Source organism: Notothenia coriiceps, unplaced genomic scaffold (assembly GCF_000735185.1).
Source record: "Notothenia coriiceps isolate Sejong01 unplaced genomic scaffold, NC01 NC01_scaffold00014289, whole genome shotgun sequence".
Taxonomy (NCBI): Eukaryota; Metazoa; Chordata; class Actinopteri; order Perciformes; family Nototheniidae; genus Notothenia; species Notothenia coriiceps.
The window spans coordinates 111505-135897 of record NW_011346990.1 but is presented as its reverse complement, the minus strand read 5'-3'; the positions used below and the strand labels follow the sequence as shown (position 1 = coordinate 135897).

The 24393-nt window shown below is 40.9% G+C and overlaps 3 protein-coding genes and 2 long non-coding RNA genes across 5 annotated transcripts in view; 3 read left to right on the top strand and 2 right to left on the bottom strand.

Annotated features, from left to right (window-relative positions):
- The window catches only part of LOC104948393 (matrix metalloproteinase-15-like), a 162556-nt gene that overhangs the window by 28817 nt on the left and 109346 nt on the right, over window positions 1–24393 (top strand). The window lies entirely within an intron of this gene.
- On the bottom strand, window positions 3791–8275 carry LOC104948386 (uncharacterized). Its single transcript, XR_798679.1, has 4 exons — window positions 8186–8275; window positions 7903–8062; window positions 5983–6123; window positions 3791–3874 (listed from the first exon to the last, which is right to left on the bottom strand). It is a non-coding gene; the product is annotated as an uncharacterized lncRNA (long non-coding RNA).
- LOC104948387 (vesicle-trafficking protein SEC22b-B-like) lies at window positions 8143–12025 on the top strand. Its single transcript, XM_010774581.1, has 5 exons — window positions 8143–8458; window positions 9476–9585; window positions 10640–10800; window positions 10880–11026; window positions 11394–12025. Exons 1-5 carry the CDS (start codon window positions 8384–8386, stop codon window positions 11546–11548), a joined length of 648 nt encoding a protein of 215 aa, XP_010772883.1. The 5' UTR covers window positions 8143–8383; the 3' UTR covers window positions 11549–12025.
- LOC104948388 (uncharacterized) lies at window positions 15621–19545 on the top strand. Its single transcript, XR_798680.1, has 3 exons — window positions 15621–15713; window positions 16336–16399; window positions 18351–19545. It is a non-coding gene; the product is annotated as an uncharacterized lncRNA (long non-coding RNA).
- tsen15 (TSEN15 tRNA splicing endonuclease subunit) lies at window positions 19016–22764 on the bottom strand. Its single transcript, XM_010774583.1, has 4 exons — window positions 22567–22764; window positions 22405–22486; window positions 21235–21370; window positions 19016–21120 (listed from the first exon to the last, which is right to left on the bottom strand). The coding sequence occupies exons 1-4, from the start codon at window positions 22624–22626 to the stop codon at window positions 20949–20951; spliced, it is 450 nt and encodes a 149-aa protein (XP_010772885.1). The 5' UTR covers window positions 22627–22764; the 3' UTR covers window positions 19016–20948.

Genomic DNA, 24393 nt, shown 5'->3' with positions numbered 1-24393 from the left:
AAGTCCACTGAGAAAAATGTAACATTTGTGATATTGGGCTATATAAATAAACATTGATTGATTGATTAATTGATGAGAAGGAGCCAGAAATGTCCAACAGATAAAACCTTATGAAGGGGCCTGGCGTAGACCAAGACGCCGCCGTGCATATGTCTTCCACACTCACACCGTTGAACAAGGCTGTTGATACAGCCATACCACGTGTAGAGTGTGCATGGACCCCAGTGGGGAAGGCTCTCCCCACCTGTCCATAGGCATATGAAATGTACTTGCAGAGCCATCCTGTCAGGCGCCTCTTGGAGAGAGCTTTTCCATCCACACCATCCCCAAAGAACACAAACAGCTGTTCAGTGCGTCTAATGGCAGCTGTGCACCCTACATAACATGCCAGCGCACGCACCGGGCAGAGGAGGTGCAATTTAGCCTCCCTATCCCCAATATGGGGTGGAAGACTAAAGCCGTCTAACTGTATAGCCCTCGACCTGAACGAGCTCCTTAGGTTCTTGGGAACAAAGGGGGGGTTCGGTCTGAGTGTCGCCCTGCTACGGTCACCCTGAATCGAAAGGCAACTCGGGTGCATCGACAGAGCGGTCAGCTCGCACACTCTCTTGGCCGAAGTCAAGGCAAGCAGCAAAGCTGTTTTCAATGACAGTGCTTTCAGGGAGGAGAGCTCCAGAGGCTCAAATGGTTCTGTGACCAGAGCCTCGAGCACCAATGGCAGATCCCATTGCGGGGTGGAGATATGCACCACTGGGTGCTGCCACCAGTATCTGTAAATAGGACAGAATAGAGCCCAATGTACATGATAGNCCCCCCCAGAGCCACTTCCTGCAGTGCGCGGCTGATAACCCGGACTTTGAGGGTCTGGAGTGTGAACTGTTCGAGTCTCCGTACCCGATGACCATGGCTCTGTCCGTGCTCGTCACCATCGAGATGTGCAACGCTCTCAACAGGTAAACACACTATCAGCGTGGATTTGTATATACCAATACATCTGTGGAGAGAAGTAGGAAATCCCCACATTGGCGAGGCTCAAAACTGTATTTTCTGTCATTGTTTTGCAGTGAATTAACTTTAATAATTAATTTGTTTAAATGTTAAATAAAATGTTTTATTAAAAGCTATAATTATAAACAATTTAATAGTAGTATAAGTAGTAAAACCGCGTGAAATAAACGCAACATTAATAAAATAATTACTAAATATAATATATACAATACAACTTAAATACAATAAATGTATGATTAATAAAACAATTATAAAAATGTAATATTATAATTTAAATTCAATAAAATTGAACTTAATTAAATAAAAATTGATAAAATCAAAAATACAATAATATCAAATAAAAAAATTAAATTATGATTAGTAAATAAACAAAATGATATCACTATTTTATAAATTAAATATAAAGGAAACTGATTAATAAAATCAAATAATAAACTAAAACACAATACAAATAAATAATAACATAACAAATAATCTGATTAATCACCATTAAAAGAATGATTAATAAAATATCTCGCTCAAAAACAACTTTAATGCAATAAATCATATAATTAAGAAAATAACAATGACATTTTTTTTTTATTGAACAACTTAATTGCTATAGAAAAAGATTAATAAATACAATTAAAGCAAAAAAAAACATAAAATAAGTGATTTAATTTAATACAAATGTGGTGTAATGATAACCCCGTATGGAGGAGTTGACCATGTGTGTGTTCTGCTGCGGTTCCTCAGTCTGTCGGAGAACCAGTCTCTGCTCAGGATGCCTCCCTGGGAGAACGTCTGGCTGCTGGGGGCCATCTGCCTCTCCATGTCCCTGCACTTCCTCATCCTCTACGTGGAGCCACTTCCTGTGAGTTACAACACACTTTATTCATGGTGCTGTCGTCTGAAAACACCTCTCAGGAATCTGCAGAAAGGAGAAATGTAACACAGAATGATCATGTGTCTATCAAAATGTAGTTTTTCTCTCAAGTATCAACTAGATACTTGCCTCTATTCTGACATGTTTACATGCTTTAATGTTCAAAAAGTGCTGTAGTCACCACCTTTAGCTTAGCGGTGGTGACGTGAAGTCATGTGACCGTGCTGTAGTTCCTCTAGAGCCCAACATTAGCCACCTTTAGCTTAGCGGTGGTGACAGGATCACTATTGGCTGCAGTCTTTGTTTCTGTTTGTTGGGTCGGGTTTATACAAACAGATTAAAAGCAGCGTGTTGCATTGCTCTCTAATCTCTAATCTCTGGATTAACTGTCAGGCTGATCCAACGCCAGACGGTGACAAGAGTAACTAATGGCAGAGATTTACAGTCAGCAAATGATCCTGCAGACACGCTCTCCCTGTCAGAAAGGTTCCCAGTTCTTTCTGAAGGTGCTTTCATAATCTAAAGCTAACGTTTGTCCCAGTCTGAGCAAAGGTAGGGCTGCATATTATATGTTTTTATCATCAATATCCACATGGGCAAGGACATTTAACTCAACCGTGTAATGCTAAAATCTTCTTTAGTGCTTGATCCAAAGAGAAAACTCCGGAGGGAAACACATAAGAAGAAGGGGAACATCAATCATATGGAGATATTTAGGCTACAGAAAAGTCAACGTTGACCGTGTTATCTGGTGACATTTTGCATTCTGTTACTACAGTACATTTTTCTCAGGAGAAAACATAAGTCTGTTTTTATTGACTGATGAACGTGTCCTTTCAGAAGTACTTCTTTTTGGACAGAAATGTGCCGCTTTGCAGGTGCTTTTGGTGACACTGGGAGATATCCTGCTTTAGCGCTCCTACAAAATGCTCCTAAATACTTCTGTTCTGTCACATTTGGCCCAGATGTCCAACAAACGTGGGTCTTCTCTGATGCCCCTTTCACACCAAGGCTTTTCCCGTTCTAGCTCCGTGCTAGAGCTTTTCTGGTACGGAACCGGTTCTTCGGTTCAGCTCCCGCTCTGTTCACACCGCTCCGAGCCCGACTGGTGCTTCGTCATTGCGTCATCGTTTGCGTCATGACGAAACCGTTTGCGTGCCTGCTTCGTAAAGCCAAACCGCCACTCCGTCCGAGGTCTCACTTTTGGTCCCAATAATCCTTCTTGACTTTTCTCAATTTGTTGCCAATCTGTTCAACGGTACGGTCAAAACCAGCGGTTGCCATCTCTTGCTGCAATTGTTATAGAATTGCTTTGGACCGTGTGCTCCCCTCCAGCTTCCTCTGTACCTCTTCGGAAGACCAGATTCCAAGTAGGTAGCTGGTCTCTTCAGTGGACCACTGCTGCTTGGTGTAAAAGGGGCATAAGTGGTCAAAACAGACCCGGCCAGCTAAGGAACCCTTAAACTAATTACAATTAAAAGAGTGACGTTTTAGGGATGCATGATACATACATACTGATAAACTGACATGTCAAATTAATGTTTTTAAAGATTTAGTATAAAATAACGCCTAGCAGTTTGCAAAACAAGCGTTATTGATGTACTTAACGGGAAAAAATACCCGTATAAAAGGAATTATCTTGTAAATTAAATATTAGAAATTGATTTTCTTTTATTATAATTAGAAATAAAGTACATAATTTGACACAGGATAGGTAAAATGGGTGAGGTGTTGAACACAAAATGTTACTAATAATCTTCCAGTTACATTATTAGGTAAGTATAATTAATGATGTATTTATATCCTATCAATTGATGACCATCGTTTTCTTTACCCTTTGTTTCCCTCTCAATGTCTTCTAATTTGTTATTTACATATCAAGTGTATTCATTTTCTCGTGTATGCTCTATAAAACACGCACTGTGCTGTCCTGGCCGTCGACTCCTCCTTCGTCTCCGCTGATGTACTTGACTTTCTGCACTCCTTTCATCTTGTACTCATCTGTGACAGAGTGGGAGAAAGAGAGTTAGAGAGGACGTCTCCTCTTATTAAAACACGCCTCCGGGTTAATAGTGCTCACTTCTTGGCAAAGTCATGGTGTGCTGGAGTTCTCACGCTGCAGACTAAATCCTCTCTGAACAATGGCTGGTGAGCGGAGAACACTTGAGCCCCTCTTTTCTCTGCTTCTCTTTCTTTCCACTTCCACGCATTTGAAAGGAGGAAATTGAAACAGTGCATGATGGCCTGATGGACTCAGTTATAACACATCACATTAACGCTGTGCCAGTTATTATTGAAGCTGCATTTATTATTCCTCCGTAGCAGCTTTAACAACAACTATGACAATTATAGGTTTTAACTATTTGACAGATTGTGTGAATATGCCAAAAATAAAGCACATGTTAAGGGTTTTATTAGGATGTGACAGCTGGGATTTGTTCCCCTTTATTTGACCAGAAATATCACATTGAAGGTCTTAAGTCAATTAGGTCTGAACTTTGGACAAACTGCTTTTAATTTGATTGAGAAAGCAGCATGTCCTTCAAATCAATGTATTGCTCATGTTAATTAAGCGTGACCCTTAATAATCTATAGAGATGTTTGAATTAAGAAATATATGAAACACTGCTAACTATTAAAATGTTCAAATCAAGTTTGCATTCACACTGTGTTCTGTTATTATTATCGTCATAATTATTATGGATTCACATTTGTTATGTTGTAAAGCCCAACCTTTGTGTCCTATTCATCCAGAGATTTTGAAATGAAACTCATCACAAAGTGATCTGTTTTGACATCACAGCATTAACTTGTGTCTGCTTTTACCTACTGAAAGATTGTGTTTTATAAGAACATAAAGCATTTCCATAATGATGTCAGCACCTTTCAGCTCTCATGCGCTTCTGCCTTTAATAAAGCAATAATTCATGCTTTCATCCTTAACTGAGAGCATCAGGATCACCATGGATACATCTAACAAGACTCCAGAATGATGTTAAATATATTACATTTCAAATTCCTATATTGATATAAATGTGGTCTAATCTTTAGAAAGCCACCACAGGCTGTGTCACACAGGAACATAAATGTCTGCAGAATGACAGATGAATGGTGGCTAGAATAGAGCTAGTCGATATATTGATATTAAATGTATTGATTGTAATATGGATTAGCCATCATCTCATTATGTGGATATTGTAGTTTTGCTTAGTGTTATCTTTTTGTTGCTTTAAAATCTGCATTACTGTGAAGGGATTTATTTTAAGAACTAACTAGACGGATTTATTATTTGCCTAAACCCACTTTCTTACTCCGTTCTGAAAATGGCATTGTGTGAATATTTTATGAAAGCATTATCATCAAGTTTTCAAGGTATTTGGTTCAAAATTGGGCAGTTTTGGCGCAGTGGTTAGAGCGTTGGTCATCAGATCAAGGGGCGATGGTGAACTCCAGTTCGAATCCCGCCTCGGCCGGCACTGCGTCAGGCCGTTGTGTCCTTGGGCAAGACACTTTACCTGCATTTGCTCCTGTGGGTAATGTCCACAGTAATGAGTCTTACATGTGTAATGTAAAGTGCTTTGAGCACCTGTAAAAGCGCTCTAATAAAAAATGCAATGCATTATTATTTATTATTATTATTATAAAATAAAATAGAGATTAGATTATTTTCCAAATCCGCTAGCTCTTGTGTCAAAAACCTCATCTTTTTTACAAAAGTAAAAGTAATCATTATGCAGTTCATGTAATCTCTGTCATGTTTAACCAATTTTGAACACTGTGTAGATAAGTAGTATGGTTCTGAAGTACGGCATCATATTATACAGGCAGACCATGTGTTTGCATTTATAAAAGGTAGCCAGTAACAATGAGTGTTGAATAATAATTGTGTAAAATGTACAATATTTCCATCTTAAATGCAGCAGAGTAAAAGTAGCAGAACATGTGAATTGATATTTGGTTCCAATCGCACAGCAAGCAGCCACTTGGCAGTGGCACATACCTCATATACTGTATATTACTTCAACCCCAAATGAAAGCAAGGCTCTTAAGGGATTTGAACACACTTAAAGTGCATGGGACATGTGATGATAGTGAGTGGACAGACTGACCGGAGTGGAGGTCCCCGTTGCTGTGGGCTTTGCTCTGGCGCTCCTCCCCGCTGGGCACGGCAGACACCTGCTTGGCAGAGGTGCAGCCCATCTCCCACCCTCAGCTGCTCTGCTCCTCAGCCCTGAGCACAACAGGCACACCTGGGGGGGGGGAAGCATGGTCAGATATGTGTAAATCAGGAGTTCACAAAGGTATTCTGTAAGCAAAGACCTTTTCCCAGCAGAAATACCTCAGACGATCTCTTGATTTAGCTTCTGTCCCCGGGGAAATCATGAGCGGAGCATCTGTCAGACACGTTAGAGGACAGTCTGCTCTATGTAATTACCAAAAGGGCTGACGCTGCACATTCTTTACATAAACTGTGTTCCGAAATAACAGATAACGATTACACTGTATTTAGATATAAGTATAATTTTAAAGAGGGCCTGTTCTTTTTGTGGTTTTCCCTTCCTGTAGTGTGTCCTAAAGGTTTAAGTGCATTTAACTGGTCTGCAAAGGCTACAATCCCTGTGTTCCCTCCACACACTCACCCTCCCCTGCCTGAAACGCCTCCATTGGACCCCTTGGTTTTCTTCTGTAACATAATGACATCAGTATGTGACACTAACGTTTCTGTTGGCTAGCGCTCCAACACATTGTACGCTCAGTTGCGTGACATCATCTCTAAGCAGTTGACCAATCACAACAGAACAGGCCAGCTAACCAATCACAGCAGACTGGGCTCTGGTTTCAGACAGAGGGTGAAAAGAGGTGCTGCAGCACAGGCAGTATGAGAAACATAAAGAGCTTTTTGAACATTAAAGCATGGAGACATGTCACAGTTGATGCACAAAATACAAATATGAACCTGAGCATGAGCAGAATAGGGCCCCTTTAAAGAAAGCTGGAACTATAAAAGTTGCTTTTTTGACTAAAATAATCAGAAATCAAACAGCAACAATTTTGCCATTGACTATTTTAGAGTCAGTTGCTCAGTCCGCTTAGGAACTGGATGGTCACTGGTTTGAGTCCCAAAACATTGTGTGTACTTGTGGCTTGAGAGATGCGGGTTCAACTCCTGGACCCTGCTGAAGTGTCCTTGAGCAAGGCAATGAACCTGCCACAACGAGACAGGTCCTTTGCTCCACTATGTGTTCATTTCGTGGCTAATGTGTATAGGTCCTGTTTGCATGTGTGTATTTACTATCATATCCGCCTCTGAGAGGAAAGGAAGTCTTCCTGGACTCCAGCTGGGTTTACAGTATTTTTTCACAATCAATTAGTCATGAAGTGCCCCACCCTGGAATTAAATCGCTGGCTTCCCTATCTGTTCCTGAATACACCGTGTAGCCGCGCTGTAAATCATGCAAGCAGCGCCTTGGAACACCAATCAGAAGGTGGTGCCAGCTGCACCGCAACAATAAGGCCTTTCAGTCGGTGTGGTACCCCCGTGCCAATCCGCCGGCTCCCCTCTCTGTCAGGGGAGGTGGGGGGGGTACTGCGACGCACAGGATTAATCTGTGGCGGTGTTCAAGTGCTCCCACCCCGCAGTATCATGGCTAAAATGACGGTGTGTTGGTGCCAATCACCCGGTAGTGTTTTACATTAAGCTCCAGGTACATTGGAGAGTGATTGATCCCCTAATTGCATGGACCATCGCGCAGCTGCTCTGCACACATTTGTATATAAAGATAGAAGCTACATCCAATACTGTTAGGGGAGCAAACAAGAAGAAAGATGAGAGTAACATGCATCCCCTTTTAGCTGAAATATTTCAAACATTCATCACAGAGAGGGAATAACGTGCAGGGCTCCTTAAACAAATAATAACAAAAGAGCAGCCATTCCACGGCCAGCAGGAAATAGCCAGATTATATCGCATGTAAGGAATCAGCAAGCGTAAAATATCGAAATGCATGTACAGTAATGGGGGAAATTACCTATCTGGTTTGACCATGGTTCCTCTGGGTTTAGTACGGAGAGGCTTCACTCCAGACGGAGGACCCAGACAGCGCATCTGCAGCTCCACACAGGCATCGGCGATGCAGATGCGGTCCGTCCGTCTGCCAGCTGTCTGCTCCGGGCTCATGTCCTGATACCCTGTTAAAGGGAGAACATGTATTTTTTTAGAGAATACAAAAGCGGATCAACCAACAGCTAACTTGGTATATTTTTTCACATAACCACAGTCTTTTTTCTTTACAGTTTTTAGTTGCATCCTACCTCTTATGCGATGGAAATTTGACTACGAAGTCTAATCAGTTTCCACCCGGGCCGAATTCACCGGCGCACCAGGAACTTCCGTCCAGCTCATTCCTTCTGCATCATCAAAGTTGACAGCAAAAGATAGAAAGTTTTTTAAGTGCGCTGTCTTTGACCAAAAGCAGCAGCTGACCCTGCCGATAGTTGACCTCCAGCGGTATGACGACCCTCACAATGATCGCTCGGGTGGCGGACGGACTCCCGCTCGCCGCATCCATTCAGGAGGATGAGCAGGTAGGAGGGATGCTAGCTCCGTTAGCCTCTGTGTGAGGACAGAGCTCCACGCCAGGCTCCATTCACAAATCATACTGTTTAAGGACTGCTAGCTTATCCGCAAATGTAGTTCTCCAAATAACAAGAGTGAAGTCTTTATTTTAATTACTAGTGTTACATTTGCTATGAAAATAATAAACAAAGCAGGAGTTTTACTATAGAAAATATGATATTTGTATGTAAAGGTCAGTAACGATAACATACGTAGTTGCATTTCGGTTGTCCATCACTCTGTGAATTATTATAATGGAATTTGTCGAAATAAAAGGAACTACGTTTAGCTAGATACAAATTTAAAAAGTGTATTGTTTTGCGTGCGGAAAGGTTGATAGACATATTTTTTTAACGATTTTTCATAAATGATAGCTCCGTAACAATATGCATGCATTTGAATTATGAATGTGTAATGCCCTGTATAACAGATAGAGGGCAGCAGTTCACCTCTCCTACTGGCTCCATAAAATCTAAATGAAGAGTCATTATAGTTCTAAAATAATACATAAATAAACGAATAACTAAAAACAAGTGGTGTTACAAGACAGGATGGGCCTAGTCAGTTGGCATGTGATTTCAGTAGATATGTCTGCAACATAAAACATGCACTACTTGAAAATCATGTTGACATCAAATTATGAGAATGTCAGTCGTTTTTTTTTTACAGCAAAAATGTGCCCTTATCCTACACATTCGGCCTATAAATGATTAAATGTAAAAAAAACATAGAATATATTGGGATTATTCATTCCCCACTGCTGTGGATCTTGGGTCGATAACAACCTGGGAAACATTCACACATCTCCGCCTCCGTTTCTTTTTCAAATCTATCTCTGTTGTTAAAGGACCTGGTAGCGCAGAAATTTCTTTAAAAAAAGGAAGTGGTTTTTGGACGGTTTGTGTCATTTTAATGAATCTTGATAAAAGAGTATTTGTAAATGCCATACAACTGACTATAACCTCGTTTTTCTTCATGTCTATCAGTCAGGAAGAGACCTGCAGCACTACCAGAGCCAAGCCAAGCAGCTGTGCCGTAAACTGAACGCTCAGAGTCCGGACCGCTGTACGCTGGAGGCTGGGGACATGAACTTCCAGTAAGTTACCACAAGCAGGGAAAGTATGAATATCATACTTTTCCCTATACATTTGGAGCAGGAGCAGCAGCAAAACTTAATTCAGCATCTAAAAGAAAGGCACACCTAAATCAATCAATATCCACTTAAAGGTGGGGTAGGTCATTCACTTCAGAAACACTTTTTGTTATATTCCATGGAATGCTCTTAACATCCCGATACCAATGAATATATTAAATGCTTTGACAATAAATACATAAAAAAATCTGTGGAAGCCGTAGCGCTGTAAAAAGCACGACCAATAATCTGAGCCGGCCCGGCTAAAATAACTGGATGGCCTACCTGCCTGTCAGCCTTCCATCTGTGCACCAACTTATCTCGTGCCCTTATTGGTCATGTGCGCGTCCGTTGGAGGAGGGGCTCTGTAAGGAAGTCTGATGGAAGGGGCAGATTTGTTTCGGCTGCGTACTTTCAAACTCCAGCACACTCGAGCTGGTTTCTCCATTCTTACCTACCCTACCTTTTAAGTAAACATTATATCAATATTTAGAATATTTTCACCTTTACTTTCCATTCAGACCTCATTTTACGACAAGGAACTGTCAATATTATATCCATCTATGCTCTCGCCAAAACCACCAGACTCCATTGATAAAAATCCACATATTATCTCGCAGAACAAAGGAGTTGCTGCTGTATCGCTGCCTCATATCAGCTAGTTTGTTTGGCGTTATTATGGGAGTTGGAGGATTCCAAACTGAAAAAATTCACACAGACTGAGTGGTGAAAATATTCTCAATAAAGCATACATTAACATAATTATAGGGGTCTAAAAATTAGTTTGCTGCTGCCTCCTGTTTACAGCAGTATAATGCTTGAGTAATACACTGACTATGGATAAGTACCTCATATAACCCCACTTCAGAATATCCAAACTATTCCTTTAATTTGTATTCTTAAAGGGGTAAAATCCACTTTACTTCGATAATATTTCACAATTAGTTTGGTGACGTTTAGTTTGATATTAACAGGCATTATAAAGATCCATTGAATTGGTCTGGTTTTTTGTTTCCAGCTACCTAATAGCAGAGGGTGTATGCTACCTGTTCCTCTGTGAGGCTTCCTTCCCCAAAAAGATGGCGTTTGTATACCTCGAAGAGCTCCACACAGAGTTCTACGACCAGTACGGGAAGAGAGTGACCACAGTAACCAGGCCGTACTCTTTCATCGAGTTTGGTAAGACTGTTTGAGATCTGCTACATTCAAGAAGTCTTTCACACAACCCTCTGACTTTGTCCTACATGCATTGTTTCAGACACATACATCCAGAAAACAAAGAGGTCATACGTAGACGGCCGGGCCAGGAGGAACTTCAGCAGCATCAACACAGAGCTACAGGACGTCCAGAGGATCATGGTGGCAAATATTGAAGAAGTTCTGCAAAGAGGAGAATGTCTTTCTGGTAAGTGGGTTACAGGAATGAAGAAAGATCAGTCCTAGCAAGAGCAGAAGGAACCAAAAACCACCTGAATCCTAAATCCCTTACAAGTTTGCTGCTACTTTGCTTTTGTGAAAATTAAATATTAAACCCATAGTAATATATTATGCATTAACCAATCAGAGCAGATTACGCTCTGGTTTCAGACAGAGGGTGAAAAGAGGTGCTGCAGCACAGGCAATATGAGAGAAATAAAGAGCTTTTTGAACATTAAAGCATGGAGACATGTCACAGTAGACACACAATACAATAATGATCTTTAAAATGAGTATAATATTTCATTTTTAAAGTAAGTCTCTGGTTAATTTATTTTCTACTCTTCTTCCCACAGCTCTAGACACTAAAGCCAGCAACCTGACAAGCCTTTCAAAGAAGTACCGCAGCGACGCCAAGTACCTCAACACCCGCTCCACATACGCCAAGGTGGCCGCTGTGACCGTGTGCGTCATCACTCTCATCATCTATGTGCGCTTCTGGTGGCTCTGATGGACCCTCAAGCAAGGACTTTAAAATAAGGGAGAGGGAGTTTCCTTTGGGAAATGTAAAGGAGTACTCGAAGTATTCCTTTAAAAGTTGATGCTGTTACTTTACTCTTAAAAGACAGGGTGCTTTAAAGGAAAAGTATACAGTCTATCCCTAGAAGGTAGATATTCTTTTGGTGTTTTATCCAACTTTGACTCATACCATGTACATGGTGTACACGGAGCCATTGGGTTTCTCTGTATGGGAGCAAATGCCTCATGGTGAGTTCATGTACCTGTTTACTGGAATATTAGGAGCAGGGTGTTTGTAAGTTAATTTATAAGCCGGTTGGGGTTTTCTTCAGAGTTTAAGCATTATAGGTGAATCCATGTGTGACAGGTTTTTGTGAAGTCCCAATACTGTGATAAATGAATGTTTATTGTTCCGAATGTTTACATTGTAACAAAGTCTTAATGAAAATATTAAATATTTATCAAAGTTTCTATTTTACAGCTGGATTTATGAAAACATGTTAATATGAGCTGGATGGTACTTACAAACCAACATTTCCTATCTCACAAAGCAAGACTAAAAGATGAATCGGAAATGTATCAACCGCAAGGTGTACTAGACTTTTGTAAAATATGACTCAAAGACCATTTGTATGAAGTATTTTAGTGCTGCAGAGATTTCTGGGCCTACAAATGCTATTCAACATACTTCACATTCAAAAAAACATTTTGGTACAATACAAATGATCATTTTACTATTTTTTCAAAAAAATTATGGACATATTGTTATGACAATATAAAAAAAAAAATGGATTGTTTTCCCATATGGTTCAGGCTCTTAACATACAGGTTGCTCACATGCTGCTCATGTTAATACAACAGGAGGAAAACAGTCCAGGGGGGGGGGGGCTCTGCTGGGAACATGAGGAAACAACTGAGACTGTGTGCTCTTACGGAGGAGCAGGAGATGAATCCAGAAACGTTGAATAGTTAAGGCTGGCACCACTAAAAGAGATGTTGTTTGGTGAACAATGTGTAATCTACTCCTGTCCTTGTTTAGGAGAACTTTTTTCTTCCCACATTTTTCAAGTTGGTAGGAGATTCAGAGGTGTCCTTGAGGGTTGTCCATTTCCTTATTTGACAGTAAAGTCCTTTCCTCCGGGGTGATGAGGGAGCTTACACCACAGATTTATGCCAATAGATCAAAGTCGTCCCTCTGCAGAAGAAACACACATCAGCATAATGCTCTACTTTTCTGGTACTATCAATAACAATTTTCATGAGTGGTTCAATCCCTAGGTGGTCATTGTCTGTACGATAAAGGTGAGGGCTGATCCATAAATCTCACTCACCTCATCATTATAATTCAGGACATGCTGCTTGATCTTAGAGGAGTCCACCCAAGTGACGAAGTCTTCCATATTTCTGAAAAAAAGTCAACGTGTAAATATTGCATCCATTGAGATGCTTTTCCTCATTTATCTATATTCTCAGTAATGTAGGTTTTTGTGTAATGCCCTTTAGTACATAAAGTAGTTCAAAACCAATCCTGGCAGAACCAAATGTTGTAAACTAACCTTGTGACGAGAAATGCCGGGTCTGTGATAATCTCCGGGCCAACTCGCACATCTGAGACTGGGTCAAGGTCAATACTGCAAACATATTTATTCCCATGGGCATAGACCAAACTAACTTATCTGTGGAAGGAAATTCTAGACACAACAATGCTGTAGTGAAGGATACGTCCTTGTTGGATGAAGGTGATGGCGGTCTTCAGGTTCTGAGCCATACGGAGGTTCAGAATGATGCTGGGCAGCCTCCTCCTGCAGGAGTCACACGTGGATTTAATGAGCGTTCCCTTGATTATAAAGCAATGGGATTTTCCCACTGGATTTGCAGAAAATAAGATCCATGGCCAACACACGTTTGTGGTACTTTCAGGTTTGTTCAGCAGGTTGATCTTCACATTTTAACACAACTTTTATGAGATTAGAACAGTAATTACAAACCAAAACTAAAAGCTTACGTTGGGCTGTAAACAAACTTCATCATGGTCGCATGGCTGCGCACCAGCGCTAAGCTAAAGGCGGCTAATGTTTGCGTGGCGGCATTGAGTAGTCTCATTTAGTCTCTTGTTAGCAACTGCCATTTTAATGACACGTAGAAGCTTTGGATATTCATCAGTGCGGTATTTACTGACACATTTTATGTCCTTACCTTATTTTCTTGAATCTTACCAAAATTACGTTCCAAAATTCATTGATTTTAAGACGAGGGGGTACAGAACTGCTAAAATGCTAACTCATTTTCGAGGAATTATTCCTGCACTCTATTAAAGTACAACATGTGTGTGGGGTGGTTTACCTGCAGAATGAAGAAGCTGTGACCTTCTCCGTCAGGGACAGATTCTGTTTGGTGGGCGTCAGACCGATACTGTACCTAATGTGAAGAAACAATAAAATCATCAGTGAGATATTGTACTTTCAAAAGGATAAACCATGACTGTCAAACAAGTCAAACTAGGAGCCTGTATGATGTACAACTTAAAGCAGATTTATAGTTTCACGCACACATGCGTACTACAATGTGTGTACGCATTTCACTTGGGTTTTCATGTTGGTCACTTGGGCGTTGCTATGTTGATTATAGCAAAAGGAAAAAGTGAGCTTGTAGGTTGCCATGGTGATCTACATAGTTGAAAGTGAGCCACCTTGATCACACAGGAAAACCCAAGGTAAGCTCAAAGGGAGAAGAAGACCTCCCCTCTGTTTTGTGAAGCAAGCCCTGAGTGTTGACTTAAAGGTATAAGATGGATGATTCGGTCAGGGTAAACGATATCACAAAGAGACTCAATAACTCACAGTTTCTCCAGCAGATGGTGTGTGCTCTGAGCTCTGAAGCCATCCTTCTCATCCAGGTCTCGGATTTTCTGGACGAGTTCTCTGATGTGACGACTCAGCTTATTGTACCTGAGACACAGGAGGAAAACACACTCTTAGACAATATAAACAACTGACAGAATTGTTTTTGTTTAAAAAAAAAAAAAATATGGTTACAGAGAATACAGCACAAAAATGAAGATGAATAATAACCTAAAAAGTGAATACAAAATGTGTATTATAATGTGTAGTATAATTAACAAAAAAAAGACAATAAATAAGTTATGGTAAACAAATACATCAATAATTATAACTAAAAATTACAATGTTTTGGGTTGTATATCTCACCCATTTAGTTTGCCTAGTGTTTACAGCATCTCTCCAGCGATATGCCTTTAAATTGTCTTTGTACTTAAAATATCAGATAAGAATCTTACATGTGTATCTTTGCAGTGGTCCGAGTTTGTTGTGCTAAGGTTTTTTGCACATTGGTTCCCAATCCTTTGGAGGTATAATGCAGGAAGGTGTATTTTCCTTTAATGGTTTACATTCAGGGATGGCAAACATACGGCCCGCGGGCCGGATCCGGCCCGGGAAGCATTTCAGCTTGGCCCACGGAGCTGAAGGACTTTGCTAAGTAGGCTGTGAGAGGAGGAAAAAAACTGCTATTTTGAATCCTTCCNGTTCTAGCTCCGTGCTAGAGCTTTTCTGGTTCAGAACCGGTTCTTCGGTTCAGCTCCCGCTCTGTTCACAACGCCCAGATGACGCAGCACCAGTCGGACTCTGGGCGTTGTGAACAGAGCGGGAGCTGAACCGAAGAACCGGTTCTGAACCAGAAAAGCTCTAGCACGGAGCTAGAACGGGAAAAGCCTTGGTGTGAAAGGGGCATTAGAAATCTCCCACCCTTTAGCCTATCACGTTCAATGCGTTGGAGTGATAGCCAATGAAAGCGCAAGTGTTACATAGTGATATCACCATGTGAAGTTAACAAAGGAGTCCATTTACATGCACTAAAACCTATAACACACTACAGGAAAGGGAAAACCCAAAAAAGCAGAATAGGGCCTCTTTAATTTGTTTCAAAATATCATGATTACATTACAATATACGGCAACTTTGAGCTGATTGTGTTTTTATCTCGTGATGTAATTTCTATTCTGCTGAATAATGGGATATGAGACAGCTGTAGGAGCAGGTGTGTGATTGTGTGTGCTTTGATGTCCTGCAGGAGAAAAGTGCTCTCCTGGGGAAAGGTCAACACATGGAGGAGTCAGGGTCCAATGGGAACGGAAAGATTCTGTGAGTGTCCCTGACGGACGATTCAATATCATTAACATGCGTTCATAGCTTGTGTTTGTTGAGTTATATTTAGTCATAGCGCTGCCATAAAGAATAAATACACAAATAGATAAGTTCATAAAAACATGAAATATCAAGAGAAAAAATCATCAATAATTGTGAAAATGTAACATAAAACATTTAAAGGAAAAATGTAATAATATTAATTTGAATTATAAACCATTTCCCTATTGCCCGTTTTATATTTCTATGTATAAGGTACAGCAAAAAAAAATTACAAAATGAAACACAATTACATTTTTATCATTCATTTGTTGTCTATATTCTGAGACTGCCAAGGCACACNTTTGAATTATAAACCATTTCCCTATTGCCCGTTTTATATTTCTATGTATAAGGTACAGCAAAAAAAAATTACAAAATGAAACACAATTACATTTTTATCATTCATTTGTTGTCTATATTTGTTTTCCATTTTTTTTCCATTATATGTCCACATTGTTTTATTTACAATAAAACATTTTTTCATTTTGTTTTTTGACACTCCATTCTATCCTTTAAAGTCATGGCCATGCCCTGAGTTATTCTGCCGATCTTTAACGTTGTTCCATTTCCTCTGCAGGAGCATCCACTCCTCAGAGAGTCAGCAAGAGTTCTTCAAGATGCTGGACGAAAAAATTGCAAAGGTAAGAAACAACAACAACAACAACAACCCATCATCGAAGCATCACACTATATCGTTATTGGGTTTTTGCCCAAATCTCTGTCTAAATGACACTGAGGTTAATCCTATCACTGCAGCCAATCTGTGAGGACACAGCAGATGACATAATGATGTGTCAAAAAAAACCTCAATGTGTCATGTGCTTCTACTAGTGTGGTTAGTATGGTTGAAAACATTTTAACAATTGATTCTGGCATTAATATCAGTATATCTAAATCCAGATTCAGTGTGTTTCTCTGTAACATAGAGCTCTATTTTTGTCTATAGAGTATTTAAACACATAGATGAGCCACACTGGGTGACATGTTCCTTCATTGCACAAGCACAGGGACTGTCCTGCTGCTGAAATACTCACACACACCAGATGTGTTTTTATCCGCTGTTTAATATAGTCTCTAATGCACTATTCACTCAGCTGTTTTTCCTTTTTTACCTGAGTTATTACCATCTGCCACAGCATGTCTGGTAAGTAAGGAGATGAATTGGCAAATGGATACATTTGTTTTTGTAAGAGCCAACATTAAAGGTGGTGTATGGTAAGTTGGAGAAACCGGCTCGAGATACACTTTTTGTTATATTCCATGGAATGCTCTTAACATCCCGATAGCAATGAATATCTTGTGCTTTGACAAAAAACCCATAAAAAAATCTCATCTCTGGAAGCCGTAGTACTGTAAAAAGCACGACCAATCATCTGAGCCGGCCCGGCTAAAATAACTGGATGGCCTACCTGCCTGTCAGCCTTCCATCTGTGCACAAACTTATCTCGTGCCCTCATTGGTCATGTGTGCGTTCGTGTGTGTTTGAGGAGGAGCTCTGTAAGGAAGTGGCAGATTTGTTCCGGCTGTGTATTACAAATTCTAGCGCACTCGAGCTGGGTTCTCCAAAATGACCTACCCCACCTTTAAGTGATGAGAAGCAGATATTTTTCCAAAACAAGGACAGTTTTGTTTTTAGCTTTCCCACACAGCCAATCCAAGCAGACAGGAAGTGTACCAGGGCTAGAAGCAAGTTTTTTTTAGTGGTCATCTGGTGGAGTCATGTAATGCCTTTTGGCCAATAAATACTTTTTCCCATTTTAAACATGATTCAGCTCATAATTATTTGGAGGAATAGTTGAAAAGTCCTTATGCAAACCATTATATTCTAAAGGTTGTATATTGCAGTAATAGCCTGGCTAAGCTGAGGCTGGCTGAGACGTATGGGCTAGGAGGCGGGTTTTGGAAAACACAAGTGTGCATGCTCTGTGGGTTTCATGGATGCGGAAGACCCCTGGAAAATGTGGGTATTATTGTTCTCAAGTCAGGCCATTTTGGTCTGATGTGCTGTTGAACAACTTTCGTAGGAATAAACGTGGACCTGCCTCCTGCACTGCATCTTCTTCTCTCTATACAGGCAGGCCAGGCTCAGTGCGCTGATCTTTGGATCAGGGTGGCACTGGTTCAATCCCCTCTGCGATCAGCATGCCGCTGTGTCCTTGGGCAAGACACTTCACCCTAAATTGCTCCTGTGGGGATGCCTAAAGTATTGAGTTGTATTGTATATAAGTCGCTTTGGGCAAAAGCGTCTAACAAGTGACATGTAATAATACACCCATGAGCCAATCACATTGCGCAGAGTTGCCCCTTTTAATTGTGATTATTATAAGGCAAAAGCCTGGGCACTCCTTAGTCTGAACAAAGATGGCAAACTTGATTGCTCCTTACTGACAAATGGCGTGCTTTCCAAAACCAATCCTTAAATGTTTATCTTTCACAATAAAAGCCCTAGATATTTATATTGGCAGGTAAGTATTTTTAGATGTTTGGGTTGTTAATTTGTCAGGCCTTGGTTGTGTAAAGACTTTAAGGAAACTGAGACACATACTATCATGTAATACTTTGTGTACACTCATATCTGTGTTTTGTCTACAGGGCCAGGACTACTGCTCAGAAGAGGAAGAAGATATGACATAGCACTGTGCTCGTGTGTCCATCGCGCCAATGTGGAGGAACTGTCATGGCAGTGCTACGGATGGACCGTACCATGTGCTAACTCAGGGGAAAGGTCCCTTGTATGTCCACGCCTGAGAAAAATGGATTACAGACTTGAATCAAGCACCTTTTTGCCCTCCTGCTCACAACCTGCTCGTATCTCAACTAAGAGAGAAAGGACCACCAAAATCAAAGTATTTTTAACCTCCTCGAAAAGAAGAACATTACATTCTACTTCCTTAATGAAGTCATTACAGGATGACAGAGATCTTGGGATTTTAAGACACACTTGCTTTTCTTCCCAACCTTGGAAAAGTCCTGTATGGTCAATATAAATGGCCATCACTGAGACATTTGAAACATTACGACTGTTGCACATTTACATTTCCAATGGCAGAAGCAGCCAGTGCTCTGGTGGGCACTTACCGTGAAAACGTATATCTCCATCTGCATCACTTTCAATATTCCATTCTTGAATGCCTCCCTGAAAAGTCAACCGTTTGGAAACTTCCTGCATTCCAAGACACAGTATGAACCTCTTTTCTACAGTACGTTGGCCAGTACATTGTGTTTGTCTACAGAAGATTATTAGTGCCAGGCAACAATGAGGAGGAATCTTTTTTTATTTTGCATTTCAAGGCAAAATGTCAATAATAAAGTCAAAGTCCAGTATATGCGCTAACACTAGTGGTCAGATATTTTCTCAGTTGGACAATTATCCTCAACATTTGCTACTTTATTCTTGAAAACGCAAAAACAAAAACATTTTCTCTCATATAATCCTTATTTCTGGACGCAATCATTTTCGTAGCGTCTGTCCATGTCTGTTTTCTGCTATGATGTAGAGAATCTATGTTGAATAAGGCTCAGGGTTGAAGTGTTGTAATCTTTGTCTCAAGTGGTCAAGTCCTTCCTCTCATAAAGACACTGTTTGAGCAGACACTCGTGCACTCACACAGCAGGGTCTTCCATGTCCCCTGCTTCAGTATCCGTCCCGTGTTATACCTACAGGGTGGACACTGCTTCATCACATACAAGTCTGATTATGTATTTCGCTCACCAGTAATATGTTGTTGTGTTTCTATGTTGAACTTTTGTTTTTTTAGAAAATAAAAAGTGTTTTCAGTAAGTTATCCATACAGCTTACAGTATTGTCTCACTCCTGCCGGATGAATCATTTTGTCGACAATAATTATATTCACTGTAGCTCAGCCGGTTTTAGTATGATTCAAATTAACTTTGCTGAAATTGCTGCGTTAAACAATGGTTTGAATATCCTTGGTTCCATTGAAGAAGCACCCAGTCAACTAATCTCTCAAACATGGCATGTCTCGTCTGTCTGTTTCCCCTATTAGGATGTAACTAAAGGTTTCCTAGAGATGCAATGTGTCCACGTTCCTCTGCTGACATGTTATCAGTACACCTTTTTTTTTAAGAGCAGTTTACAGTGTCTCTGTCGAATTCTGCTCTTCTTTATTCGTACAAAGCACCAAAGTGTCTTCTCACTCCAGCCGTTCAGTGCTTCTGATAGCATCCCCGTGCGAAGCTCCAGGCTCTGGCCCACCTTGGCATTGATACTGGTGGTGGAAACTCAGTGTGTGGTAAGGTTGAAAATCCTTTGTGTTTTATCGCGATTCATTATCAATAATTAACATTCACTTGCCACTGTATTATATTGTGCAGTAGTTTCTTTATCCCGTTAATTGGGGATTCATTAAAGTAGCCTACTGGATTTATATTTAATACATCATGTCTATACCACACAACTTCCCCTTATAATACAAAGGTAAACATTACAACCTTAATATTTGGTACAACTGTAGCTAAAAAAAAGAAGTCACACAAAGCAACAAATAACCTATGCTAACCCTAGGAGATTTCTAGCTATGCTAACTAAATTAATTTAAAGTTAGCACAACAGGAAAAAAGAGCAAAGAATTTAAATATTTCAGCATCACCATTAGCATAGCTAGCTAACGTGAGCCAACTCATAAGGTTAGCTCAAGTTTTTGCTACTTAACGTTACATTTACATGACTTCGAACAGAATGTATTGTTAACCTTGTTATTGGTAGAGGTTGTGTGGCTTATATAGTGGTGCAGGTATGAGTAATCTTTCTTTGTGTCTTCAAAACGGCGGTTGCTATTAAGTGGCTAAATGAGACTACTAACGTCATCACACTAAACACTAGCTGCTTTTAGCTAAGTGGAGGAGACGTGAAGTCATGTGACCACGACCGTTTGTTTATAGCCTTACGTTGTCTTATTTATGTGAACATTATCCCACTGAACAAAACATGCGAGTATCGTAACCATCCTTTTGACAAAATCAATTGTGAAAATCCCACAGACTTTTTGCACCTACAAAAAAATACATCATCCCTGCACCCTTCTATTACTGATGAATGTATGTTATCGTATCCGGATTATCATCTCTGTGAGACAGTTTCTGACATCACTTCCTTCTCTAAGCTTTGGACATAAAAGGGTCCAATGGATGAGCTGGGCCTGATCCTGGAGTTCTGCAGCTGGACCCGTCTCACTGCTGCTTCCGCCTCTTCCGGTGCTGCCGGCGACCCATATCCTGGAAGGGACCAGTAGGAGGGTCCGGTGTCACCAACCCATCAGTCATCCTCTGGTACACCAGGGTGGAGTCAGAGGCTACGGCACACAGCAGCATGGGAAAGCCTCGGTCCAGCACATAACGTATGCTGCACGGCAGAGAGGGGGAAGCTGTTAGCCTTGTGATGGTAAAAGTCTTCAACCAAAGAACCGAGAGGGCGGAGGGGCCAGTACATTTGAGAGATTCCCCAGTGTCTCATTACCTTTGGTGGCTCAGAGGTCGGTGAGTAGGCAGTGGAAAAACTGTCTGGATGGGTGCTCCTTCCTTCTCCCTCCCTTCCAGCAGAACCACCTGCAACTCAGGACTCTTGACACAGGACACCTCTTTCCACTGACGCACTGCAAGGAGCAAGAAGCACAGAATAAACGTGAGACAGTGAGAGCTAACTTACTCTGGGTCGAACTGTAGGGGGTCCTACACATCTTATTATGATGGAGGACTTTGTGGAGGAGACACACTTGTTTTCTCTCACTGCTGAATCCCCTTTCCCCGTTTAGAACATGTTTTTATAGTTCTCTCTGGCTGGATAGACACAAATGAAAGGATCAAGGTTAAGATAATATATATGTTACCTATGCGTATTGATACATCAGAATTGAGTGCACTTTATACAGAGATGATAAAAGGTCTCCCAATTTGTCAAAAAAGGAAACATTTAATCAGGTCAGTAATGGGCTTTAGTCAACCATTTATCCTTGACAGTCTTTCTTTTAAAATTCCTTAAGTGTGTCGATTTTGCTGAGAGAATTTAAGGGAGTAAATATAACATGACACTTACGGTTTGACTCGGACAATATTGAACCGGCTACCACAACAAGTTCACTGTATGTCGTCAGAACTGTTTTTGATAGTGAATTAATTAGCTATTTGTGCTGTGCCAATAACCAACCAAGGTAACCCCCGCCCACCTTATCATCTCCTCCTATAGCACCATTGTGTTTTTTCAAACCAATCATCTCTCAGAGGAGCGTGGCCAGCAGCAGCTCATTAGCATTTAAAGCTACAGAATCAGCACTTTTGAAACAGGGCTGAAATAGAGGGGTTTAAGGCATGCTACAATGATCAGTTTGGTATGTAGACCCAAACACTTCAGAGACTTGTTTTATATATCTGAGACCTTTTTAATAGTATAATAGGGGCCTTTAAAACGTTTTTTTAAAGGGGCTATTTATGTTACTTTATCCTTATATGTATTGAACCAACAATTAACTATAATGGTGGGGAAACAATTTAAAGTGAACACAACTGATTCCTTTTTATATAATTTTTTTTAAATATAGATAAAAATGACCATCACTCTGTTGACCCCATATTTATGACACACAAAAACAGACACAAAGTAATGGCTCCTGCTAAATGTTCTCAAACTCACCCTCAGACAGATCCATGTACACGAGGAAAGCTGCGTGTACCTGTGCACTGTCCTCCAACTCAAGACTTTTCATTTGCTGATACTAAAACAGCAAGAAGGAGAAATGCTGGTTATTGCATGATTTAGCGTCGGACCTGTGAACGCAGCACGGAGGATACTCACTGCTGGGTGCACGAGGATCCAGTTAGGAGCTTCCTCTGCTCTGTGTGACGCCTCCGACATTTTAATAACTTATCTACAGTCTAATGTCTCATACAGCATGGTTTAATGTCTCGACATAGCGCTGCTGTCGCGGCGGCATGTGTCAGATGTGTTTTCAGGTGTGCTACACTGAAAGTCGTCCGGGCGAAAAATCTTCTTCTTCTTCTTCTTTTCTTTAATGGCGAATCGCTTCCACTTGGAGCATATATCGCCACCTACTGTTTAGTTATTGAATGTTCATACTAAATCCTTGTCCTCAGACCAGTGCTTTTGAGGAATTTGAAGATCAGCTTGTTTGCTTCATTTCTTGATTTACTTTCAAACATTGCCTTGAAATCCATGTCCTTGATGTTGAGTTGTTCCAGTGCAGTTTTCAAAATGAATCTTTGTCTGTTATAGTCCGGGCAGCTAAAAAATACATGATGTATTGTCTCTGGTTGTTGGCAACCATCACAATTGCCATTTGGATGTTTTCCAATCAGATGCAGTGATGAGTTTAGTCCAGAGTGTCCCAATTTTATCCTGCTGTTGATGCTCTGCTCTCTTCTACTACTCCCCCAAGTGCTTCCTGTTCCTACTTCCCTTTGTATCTGATATAAATGTCTTCCTTTGGTGTTACTGTCCCATAGTTTTTGCCATTGTTGCTTGATAACCACTTTAGTAAAAGATTTGACTTCTGCTCTACTGATGGGTACCATAATATCAATCTGGTTTGCTTTCAAACCACATTTTGCCAGTTGATCCACTACTTCATTCCCTCTAATGCCCACATGCGCTGGAACCCAAACAAATTGAACAACAATTCCCAGATGAACTAACCTAAACATGCTTTGTAAAATTTCATGTAAAATATCCTGACGACATTCTGAAGAGAAGTTGTTTATACTCTCCAGAGCTGCACTGGAGTCAGAGCAAATGACCACTCGCATTGGCTGTATTAATGACAGCGGGGGGGGTACATTACCCCACTGATGTGCTAGAGCGTGTGAGTCACAGCATCATGGGCAAACCAGTGAGCTCAAGGCAGAGGGGCGAAGTGAGTACATATATTAAAACCTATAAACTCTTGCCATAACCTATCGAACCCAGGCCTAGCGGCTCTTATATTCATTTAATGTAAATGAAGAAGCATCTGTTTCTTATTGACTCTTCTGTATTTGGTATACATTTTCAACAGCACAGCATGTATTCATAAATTAATATACATATGCTGCTTTATCATATAAATAGTCGTATAAATGAGATATGCATCAGTGCTGCTCGGTGTGGAGGACGCTGTCGTTGTTAGCTCAACACTGTTCACCACTGGTGGAGTTCCATGGTTCTAAAGGCATCCTTTTTACCCGCCCGATGGAGTTTACAGCCGATTCTCCTGTGGCTGTTTTATACCCCCTAACCCCAGCAACAAGGACAGAGAGGAGGTACTGCAGTGAGCTGTACCGAGCCACCAGTGAGCAGCCAGACAGCACACCACAGACGGCCTTCTCATCGTAGCTGCGGGACTTCAACACGCTAACTTAAAGACTGGGCTGCCTCACATAGGCCTATATCAGCCACATTAGACCTGGTCCTTCAAGGGATAAATACAAGGCGTCCCCCCTCACCCCACATTGGCCTCTCTGAACCACCTCAAACTGTTCTGCTGGAACCGGCCTACAGAGCCAGGGTAAAAGCTACCAAACCGGTTTTCCAAACAGTGATCGGGTTTGTCAGAGACAGCACAGCTGCACTTCAAGACTGCTTTGGAAACTACAGACCTGGACATGCTCAAAGCAGGCAGCCACAGAC